Source organism: Sinocyclocheilus grahami, unplaced genomic scaffold (assembly GCF_001515645.1).
Source record: "Sinocyclocheilus grahami isolate Dianchi unplaced genomic scaffold, SAMN03320097.WGS_v1.1 scaffold206.1, whole genome shotgun sequence".
Lineage (NCBI taxonomy): Eukaryota > Metazoa > Chordata > Actinopteri > Cypriniformes > Cyprinidae > Sinocyclocheilus > Sinocyclocheilus grahami.
The window spans coordinates 128,511-139,519 of NW_015505385.1; the positions used below are offsets into that span (position 1 = coordinate 128,511).

General features: G+C 36.6%; 1 protein-coding gene across 1 annotated transcript in view; it reads right to left on the reverse strand.

Annotated features, from left to right (window-relative positions):
• Positions 1-11,009, reverse strand: part of radil2b (Ras association and DIL domains 2b) — a 28,257-nt gene that overhangs the window by 12,944 nt on the left and 4,304 nt on the right. Inside the window, exons 3-6 of the mRNA XM_016286127.1 lie at positions 10,528-10,760; positions 8,849-9,180; positions 1,654-2,274; positions 99-136 (exon numbers count right to left, since the gene is read on the reverse strand). Of these exons, the coding sequence (XP_016141613.1) occupies positions 99-136; positions 1,654-2,274; positions 8,849-9,180; positions 10,528-10,760 (1,224 nt within the window). The remainder of the gene's footprint in view (positions 1-98; positions 137-1,653; positions 2,275-8,848; positions 9,181-10,527; positions 10,761-11,009) is intronic.

Here is an 11,009-nt window from a genome sequence, read left to right on the forward strand (position 1 = left end):
GAGCGAGGAAAATCTGGTTTTAATGTACGCCGAGTCTAAGATATTGAATTTTAATTCCTCTGGTTACGAAATGATGAGGAATGAGTTCCTGATCTTACATTTCAGGCTGCAAAGCTGCGAGTTCCTTTGCCTTTTCCTGTATTAAAGTATTAAAAAAGATGCAGTACAGTTACAATGCAAAACACGGAGGACTAAAAATGTCTAATGAAATGTCTATTCAAATGCTGTCATTCACTGACACTCGTGTTGCTCAAATCCATACTTTCTATATTACACAGAACATCTGAACTCTGTTTTCCATGCAGTTACAAGCATTTAAGTTTCTTAAAGGATGTAAAAGCACCATAAAAAGTCATTTCGCTTGACTATTTGTTACAGTGCTTGAATTCAAAGTGATAGTTCATCTGTGATCATTTGCTCACCCTCATGTCATTCAAAGCCCATTTGACTTTATTTCTTTTGCCGAACCCAAAAGAGTATATTTAGTATAATGTTGGTACTGTAAGAAAACTGTTTCGGTTCCCATTGGCTTCCATTGTATTTTATGTCAATACTATGGAAGTCAATGGGAAATGAAACACTCTTCAATTAATTTCACAGAAGAAAAAAACTCAGGTTTGTAATAACAAGAGAGAAAGTCATTTTCCGAATTTTCAATTTGCAGAATCAGAATTTTTTGCCTGGACTATCACTTTAATATGCTGGACTCCGTCTGCATGTTACATCATTACACCAGTAGGTGGCGGCGAGCGAGTCTTTACGAGTGAGTGAGTCAGTCACTCAACTGATTCTTTCAAAGCGTTGATTCAGTCAGGAATGAAACAAGTGCCTGTCTTTATGAGTGAGTCATTGAATTATTCACTGAACTGATTTGTTTTTGATTTAGGAAGTAATCACAACTACAGTCGAAAAATAATCCATAATAAAACGTGCCTCACACAGCTCCGGGGGGTGAATGGTATGGATATTTTTCGAACAAAAATGCATCGATTCGCTACAGGAGGCCTTTATTAACCGTGTGAGGCACCTTTTATTATGGATGCATGCGCTTTATTCCACTTCTTTTGGACTGCTGAACAAAAACACCCACCCAGTGCCATTATAAAGCTGGGAAGAGCCAGGACAATTTTTAATATAACTCCGATTGGATTTGTCTGAAAGAAGAAAGTCATATACACCTAGGATGCTTCGAGGGTGAGTAATTTATGGGCTAATTTTCATGCTTTTACATATTCTTCAGTTATTGAAAAATTATTGAATCAATTACCTTGAACAAAACTGAAAATCATTAACAAGAGCTTTGTCTAAAAATATATTCAGTAGATATACATTTATTCAGTTCTTTCTTCTGTTGAACACAGAAGAAGATTTTTTGAAGAACCAAACAGTTGTTGGTAGCCATTGACTTCAGCTGTGTGGTTACCAACATTCTTCAGAATATATTTTTTGTGTTCAACAGAAAAAAGAAACTTATAAAATTTTGGAACAACACGGGTGAATAAATCATAACAGAATGTTCATTTTTGGGTGAACCGTCCCTTTAATTATATTCTGGTTATATTGTGGTTGCATTTCCTCTCAACATCATGGTAAATCCGAACACTGGCCGAAAGACAAACAATCGTTTGAAATGAAATGACTCAGTAAACTCACCCATACGATGGTCTGCAGCTCGCTGGCCATCTGTAGCAGCAGCCGTCGGAGAGCCGGCATTGAGAAGTGAGCGGCGGACTGCTGGAGACACAAACACAGCAGGAAGGCCGCGGTCAGTTTGTGTGCGGCCGGATCCCGCTCCACCACGCTGAAGATCTCCTTCAGGACCATGGACTCATGCTCCACGTCATACGGCAGAAGCAGCTCTGCTCCATCCACGTCTCTGAAGCAGGCTCTCACTCTCACGCACGATTTACAGAGAGGAGGCCGTCTGCTCATCTGAGCCACTTCTGCAGGGGTCACGACCTTCGGACAGGTGGGGTCTTTATACATGAAGAGGTAATGATCGCCCAGTGCGATGACGTCTCCTGACTGTAGCTCCACCTCGTGCTTGATGACGGCTCCGTTCCTCTTGACCTTAGCTCTGTTGAGGGGTTTCAGTCGGGTCTCGGTCCCGGACCGTCCGGCCGCGGAGGCCCGAGTGACGCTGCAGTGATCGGGCAGAAGATCAGGAGCCCAGAGATTCATGCGATCGCCATCACTCTCAGTCTCACTGTGAGGTTGTTCAACGTGGCGTCCGAATACTGTGCAGCTATTGATCAGGGCATAGATGACAAAATCCTGAGGAGGGAATGAAACACAATCACTGCATGAGTTATAAAGTTCTAGATGTTTTGGGAAGATCTTAATATTCTTAGTATGTCAACATGACAACAAACTATAATCATTTGGACTCTGATCCACTTGTCTAACTGTAATATATGTGACCCTGGAGCACAAAACCAGTCTTAAGTGTCAATTTTTCGAAATTGAGATTTATAGATGATGTGAAAGCTGAATAAATAAGCTTTCCATTGATGTATGATTTGTTAGGATCGGACAATATTTGGCCGAGATACAACTATTTGAAAATCTGGAATCTGAGGGTGCAAAAAAATCTAAATATTGAGAAAATCGCCTTTAAAGTTGTCCAAATGAAGTCCTTAGCAATGCATATTACTAATCAAACATTAAGTTTTGATATATTTACAGTAGGAAATTTACAAAATATCTTCATGGAACATGATCTTTACTTAATATCCTAATGATTTTTGGCAAAAAAAGCTATTGCTACAAATATACCCCAGTGACTTAAGACTGCTTTTGTGGTCCAGGGTCACAAATGTTATTTCAGGAATCCACAACTGAACAAACCACAAACAAGTAAACAATCCTCAGTCTTTGTCATGCATTAGAAAAGTGTCAACCCACTAAAACTGAAATCTTAAAGGAACACTCCACAGTTGAGTTTTACCGTTTTCGAATCCATTCGGCCGATCTCCGGGTCTGGCGGTAGCACTTTTAGCTGTAGCTTAGCATAGATCATTGAATCTGATTAGACCGTTAGCATCTCACTGAAAAATGACCAAAGAGTTTCTATATTTCTCCTATTTAAAACTTGACTCTTCTGTAGTTACATCGTGTACTAAGACTGACGGAAAATGAAAAGTTGCGATTTTCTAGGCCGATATGGCTAGGAACTATACTCTCATTCCAGGTGCAGCAGGCGCAATGATATTACACAGCGCCTGAAAATAGTCCCCAGCTAGGTAACTTCCAATAAGCCTATTTTCAGGCGCTGCGTAATATCATTGCGCCTGCTGCACCCATGGTACGGCAGCAAAGTTCCTTGATACTTGAACTACAGAAGAGTCAAGTTTTAAATAGGAAAAATATCGAAACTCCTCGGTCATTTTTGAGCGAGATGCTAACGGTCTAATCAGATTCAATGATCTATGCTAAGCTACAGCTAAAAGTGCTACCGCCAGACCCGGAGATCAGCCGAATGGATTCGAAAACGGTAAAACTCAACTGTTTAACTCTAGGGGAGTTGGAAAATTAGCCTATTTTCAAAAATAGTGGAGTGTTCCTTTAAGTTTAATTGTTGTCTTAAATGTGTAGATTAAAAATAAACCTGTAAATAAATAAATAATAAAAATGTAAAGAGTTATAGCCTGCAGTGATACTTTTATTGCACTTTTTGGACCACTTTAATTTTATTACTGATAAGGAAAATGAAAACTGAGTGAAAATCAAGTAAAAATGAAAAATGTTAATCAGAGTTAAATGTGAAATGAATGCAGAAAACAATTTGATTATTATTATAATTATTATTAAGATGTTATAAATAATTTTATAGAGTATAAATAAACGTTTTATAGTGTATTATTTAAATACAGATTTAAATTAACTGATTTTAAGTCAATTTTTTATACATATATATATATATATATATAAACAGAAAAATATACAAAATAATAGTAATAAATAATAATGAAATCATTTTTACAGTGAACCATTTTATTCAGTATTATACATATGAAGTAAAAAATGTTATTTTTCAAAAACATTTAGAATATTATTATTGCCATTTTTAATAATAATAATAATACATTATAAATAATAATGAAAACTTTTTTACAGTGTACCATTTCATGTGGTAATAATAAATTGTTTCACTGAGAACATAAATATGTTTTTTTTATATATATAATATTATTTATACTTTTTAAATGATTACAGTATAGTAATACTAATAGTAATGTCCACAGTTTGAATATTCATGTTTCTTGAATAGCAGAGCGTGGCACAATCAATGCCAAGGTTTGACTCCCAGGAACAGGCTGGCATCTGTTAGAATGGACAGAGAGTATAATAACAGTCATTACACACATGTGACGTTTACGTGTAGAGTGTATATACTGTATGTGCGCACGTGTGTGTTTGATCGTTTACGCTTGTCATCACACACAGCTAATCTGACAGGAAGTGTGTCCACCCTTTGGACACTCCACTTCCTGTCCAGGCCTGTTTTTGCATACGTGTTCATTTTTCATGCCATTTTCCCTCTGTTTGGCACACTCTGTTATTTTCCAAAGGAATCGAAGGGACGTGGGATCATTTTTTTCCATGGTTCATTGACGTCACCTGTGTTGTATCATCCAGAGTAAAGGGAGTGAATCTTTGTGATTGTAAGATTGTCAATTCTGATCACCGACTGAATTATTTTCCAAAGACAAACAAAATGAGAAAATCCCTGTAATTCTGTAGTTTAACATCACTGGCTTATGTCTAAAAACATAAGACATCATGCTGAAGTCTCCAATTATTATAAAAGCTGGAATTGTGGTGCAAAACCCCTTGTGAAAAACAAGTACTCTTTATTATACTTTTAAAAAGAGTTATGGAAATAATATACTTTAAAAGAATATGTTTTCAGAAATGTTATTTATAATTAAAAGATAGTTTAATATATCTAAATAAATATGATATATGTATAATATATATAAATAGTTTATATAATTAATATTAAATGCAATTAGCTGAACATAAGTGTGTTTAGTACATAAGTACATCTTTATATGTAATTTACTGCTGAATGCACTGACAAGAATTTATGATAAACTAAAATAACTTCAATGTCATTTCTATTGAAACTTGAATGTAATGGAATGCAATTGAAACTTGTACAAGAATATTACACATTCGGAATGATTTATTTGTCATTATTTGTCATTTATGATGTATTTGATGTAATGATAATTAGTAATTTAGTATATTTAAATATATTAACTTTAATCTAATGTTAAATAGTTAAAATGATAATCAATGATTTTACATGTGCTTTATTATGTTAGTCAGTACATCAAACAAAGTGTACTTCTTCAAAGCACAACAAATCATTATTAAAACAACAAAATACAATTTCAGTAGTCTTTCTACAAAAATGTAATGCTATATATTATAATTAATTGCCAACTGTACTAGAAACGGTTTCCACATCCATTTTTCAGTGCAGGTAAAAGAAAGTCATTTGAGCTAAATCTGATATTGAATAAAATAATAATATTCCTTCTAAATTATATTTCTATGGAAGCCCGTTTCCTCCACAGAATAAAAATCAAAAGTATAATTTGGATTTTTTTCTCTCTCACAATTGCATGTTTATATCACACAAACCTGAGGGAAAAAGTTGCAATTATTGCACTTTTTTATTTTTTATTCATTGGAGGAAATAAGCTTCCATAGATTTAGCTTCCAACAAATAGCAAAAGTAATTGCAACTTCTAAAATACAGTCATGCAGAATAAGGCATTAATATGTGCTTCATAAGGACTAATAAACAGCCAATATACTAGCAATGATCTAACATGTTATTAACATGTTTCTAGCATGATTAACATGTTGTTAGCATGTTTCTAGCATGATTAGCATGTTGTTAGCATGGTTCTAGCATGATTAGCATTTGTTGTTAGCATGTTTCTAGCATGATTAGCATTTTGTTAGCATGTTTCTAGCATGATTAACATGTTGTTAGCATTTTTCTAGCATGATTAGCATGTTGTTAGCATGGTTCTAGCATGATTAGCAGGTTAGCATGATTCGCATGTTACTAGCATGTTGCTAGCATGTTTCTAGCATGCTTAGCAGGTTGGCATGATTCGCATGTTACTAGCATGTTGCTAGCATGTTTCTAGCATGCTTAGCAGGTTGGCATGATTCGCATGTTACTAGCATGTTGCTAGCATGTTTCTAGCATGCTTAGCAGGTTGGCATGATTCGCATGTTACTAGCATGTTGCTAGCATGTTTCTAGCATGCTTAGCAGGTTGGCATGATTCGCATGTTACTAGCATGTTGCTAGCATGTTTCTAGCATGCTTAGCAGGTTGGCATGATTCGCATGTTACTAGCATGTTGCTAGCATGTTTCTAGCATGCTTAGCAGGTTGGCATGATTCGCATGTTACTAGCATGTTGCTAGCATGTTTCTAGCATGCTTAGCAGGTTGGCATGATTCGCATGTTACTAGCATGTTGCTAGCATGTTTCTAGCATGCTTAGCAGGTTGGCATGATTCGCATGTTACTAGCATGTTGCTAGCATGTTTCTAGCATGCTTAGCAGGTTGGCATGATTCGCATGTTACTAGCATGTTTCTAGCATGCTTAGCAGGTTGGCATGTTTTAGCATGTTTTAGCATTTGGCTAATATGTTTCTAGCATGATTAGCAATATATCTTTAGCATTTTTCTAGCATGATTAGCATGTTTAACATTTTGCTAGTATGTTTGTGGCATGCTTTGCATGTTGCTATCACGTTTTGCATTATTAACATGTTGCTAGCATGTTTCTAGCATGATTAGCAGGTTGGCATGATTCGCATGTTACTAGCATGTTTCTAGCAAGATTAGCAGGTTGCTAGCATGTTTCTAGCATGATTAGCAGGTTGGCATGATTCGCATGTTACTAGCATGTTTCTAGCAAGATTAGCAGGTTGCTAGCATGTTTCTAGCATGATTAGCAGGTTGGCATGATTCGTATGTTACTTGCATGTTTCTAGCATGATTAGCAGTTTGCTAGCATGTTTCTAGCATGATTAGCAGGTTGGCATGTTTTAGCATGATTAGCATGTTACTAGCATGTTTCTAACATAATTAGCATGTTGCTAGCATGTTTTAGTATGATTAGCATGTTGTTAGCATGATTAGCACTTTTTGTAACATGTTTTAGCATGGTTCTAGCATGATTAGCATTTGTTGTTAGCATGCTTCTAGCATGATTAGCATGTTTTAGCATGTTTTAGCATTTGGCTAATATGTTTCTAGCATGATTAGCAATATATCTTTAGCATGTTTCTAGCATGATTAGCATGTTTAACATTTTGCTAGTATGTTTGTAGAATGCTTTGCATGTTGCTATCAAGTTTTGCATTATTAACATGTTGTTAGCATGTTTCTAGCATGATTACCATGTTGTTAGCATGGTTGTAGCATGATTAGCATTTGTTGTTAGCATGCTTCTAGCATGATTAGCATGTTTTAGCATGTTTTAGCATTTGGCTAATATGTTTCTAGCATGATTAGCAATATATCTTTAGCATGTTTCTAGCATGATTAGCATGTTTAACATTTGGTTCTAGCATGATTAGCATTTGTTGTTAGCATGCTTCTAGCATGATTAGCATGTTTTAGCATGTTTTAGCATTTGGCTAATATGTTTCTAGCATGATTAGCAATATATCTTTAGCATGTTTCTAGCATGATTAGCATGTTGTTAGCATGGTTCTAGCATGATTAGCATTTGTTGTTAGCATGCTTCTAGCATGATTAGCATGTTTTAGCATGTTTTAGCATTTGGCTAATATGTTTCTAGCATGATTAGCAATATATCTTTAGCATGTTTCTAGCATGATTAGCATGTTGTTAGCATGGTTCTAGCATGATTAGCATTTGTTGTTAGCATGCTTCTAGCATGATTAGCATGTTTTAGCATGTTTTAGCATTTGGCTAATATGTTTCTAGCATGATTAGCAATATATCTTTAGCATGTTTCTAGCATGATTAGCATGTTTAACATTTTGCTAGTATGTTTGTAGCATGCTTTGCATGTTGCTATCACGTTTTGCATTATTAACATGTTGCTAGCATGTTTCTAGCATGATTAGCAGGTTGGCATGATTCGCATGTTACTAGCATGTTTCTAGCAAGATTAGCAGGTTGCTAGCATGTTTCTAGCATGATTAGCAGGTTGGCATGATTCGCATGTTACTTGCATGTTTCTAGCATGATTAGCAGTTTGCTAGCATGTTTCTAGCATGATTAGCAGGTTGGCATGTTTTAGCATGATTAGCATGTTACTAGCATGTTGCTAGCATGTTTCTAACATAATTAGTATGTTGCTAGCATGTTTTAGTATGATTAGCATGTTGTTAGCATGATTAGTACTTTTCTAACATGTTTTAGTATGATTCTAGCATGATTTAGCATGCTATGATAGTCAGACAGCTTAAACACTACATAAGTCTTATTGGGCAAAAGTTTTAACCCCCTCACTGGAAGTCTATGGGACTTTCGTAGTTTTTTTCATCCTTTTAACGAAAATCTTAATCAGTTAGAAAGCTATAGCAACCTGACTCAGACCAGTCTAAAGGTCTGACCTGAGTTTGGTGGTTGTAGTTTGAAAGCTCTAGGAGGTTAATCAGTAGATCAGTAAATTGACTTTCTCAAGCCAACTTAAATATGCTGCGCTGATAACAACTTCATGCCACTGAATTCCAGAAACAGTGTGGCATGTGTTTGATGGGCTGGAGGAATACAGATGCCACGGTGAAGTGTGCGAGAGGGAGGAGCAGCACAGATATAGTGCGAGTCTGTCCTACCTGTCTGTAACTGAAGCCCTGCAGAAGCAGGAAGTACGGGAAGTCCAGAGGCGGGTGAATGGAATACTGTGTGGCGCTGTCATCGCTGCTCTCCGTCTCCTCCCGTTCATTAGCAGGACACTGTGTTGCTTTGTCGGCCTCGGCCTCTGGATCCTCCTCCTGCGTTCGCTCCGTACAGGTGCTTTGAGCTTCAGCTGTCAGATCCGTGTCACTGAGACTCTTAAACAGATTGTGTCTGCCGTCCACGGCGTCGTCACTCACGCATACATCCAGCGGCACGGATTTCCCTCTGCAGCGCGTCTTCTGCAGCTTACGTGCCTGTGCGTTTATACCTGGATAAGGTGTTAAAGGAATAGTTCATCCAACAATTTACTCACCCTCAGGCCATCCAAGATGTAGATGAGTTTGTTTCTTCTTCAGATTTGGAAAAATTTAGCATTGCATCAGTGTCTCAGCAATGGATGCTCTGCAGTGAATGGGTGCCGTCAGAATGAGAGTCCAAACAGCTGATAAAAACATCACAATATTCCACACCACTCCAGTCCATCAGTTAACGTCTTGAGAAGACAAAAGCAGTGTGTTTGTAAGAAACTAATCCATCATCAAGACATTTTTAACTAAAATACCCTAATCCCTAATCCACAATAAAATCAGGTCTGAATCAGGAGAGAAATCTGCACCGTTTACAAGCCAAAACCGCTCTAAACAAATATGTGGCTGGATTTTGATGTGAGAGACAACAGAAGATGGACTTTTTCACTGGAGGACGCGTTATTATGGATTAGGAACTCATATTTTAGATTAAAAAAGTTAGTGTGGATTATTGTGATGTTTTTATCAGCTGACGGCACCCATTCACTGCAGAGGATCCATTGGTGAGAAAGTGATGCAATGCTACATTTCTCCAAATCAGAAACTCTCCTGAGGGTGTGTAAATTTTCAGCAAATTTTCATTTTGGGTTGAACTAATCATTTATTTATATGCGAGACCAATCACAGTATATATGCAAATTGTTGTAAGAAAGACAGCAAATTGCAATTCAGTAAGTATGCAAATATAGAATACACCAAATCAAAATTGTAGGTTAAATTCAATAGCAGGTTTTCCGGTTCAAGAAACCAAAATGACTGATGAGCAAATTTCCAATTTAATTTCAGAAGATTAATACTTGTGTTAATTGTTTGGGCTTTAAAACAACCATAACCAGAACTTCGGAGGAATATAAATACAGTGCTACCTTGCAAACGATTTAATACAACTTTAACTTAACTTTCGACAACTTGAACTTTAACCGCTTTACTTTAACTTAACTTTATTGTCAGTTTGGCAAGGGCTAATTAAAATAAAATAAAAATGGTAGGGCTTTCTGCATATCAAAATTGAACCATTATCTCAGTGGAAGTAAATATCTGGTTTCTTGTCTTGCTAAAAGCACAAAATTGTCCGTAGGCAGGAACGAAAAGCACCTACAGTAAGATGGAAAAAGTAAACCGGTCAAAATGGTTGGTTTCAGTCGTGACAGTAAAAAAACATCTTTAATGCAAATGTGATTATGCAGGAGGAATCGTGTCGAGGTATACCAGCGGTCACTGGTCAAAATGGTTGGTTTCAGTCGTGACAGTAAAAAACTTCTTTAATGCAAATGTGATTATGCAGGAGGAATCGTGTCGAGGTATACCAGCGGTCACAGTGTCCTGGTCTTTAGAGTTGTTTTCTTCTACAGTGGCTTTGCGCTGGATCTCAAAGCGTCGAGCGAATCCTTCTCTGGGTTTCCAGAGCGATTGTAACAGCAGCGGCTTCTCATTGTCTCCCACCACACGAACACATTCGGTCCTCCAGCACTGGTTTCCAATACAGCCGATCACATCACATAACACATAGTCATCAGCGTCTTCTTTGCTCAGGGAGTATCTGAAACAAATACAAACAGCAGGATAACTGATATATATGAAATAATAGGATATACATTCACACTGCTGTACAAAAGTTTTAAATGTTATTAAAAAAACTCTACTATTCTGCTCACCAAAGCTGCATTTATTTAAGCAAATATAGTCAAAATTGTGTAATATATATTTAGCTGTTTTCTATGTGAATATATTGTAATATGTAATGTTTTCTGTGATGCGCAGCTGTATTTTCAGCATCATTCCTCCAGTC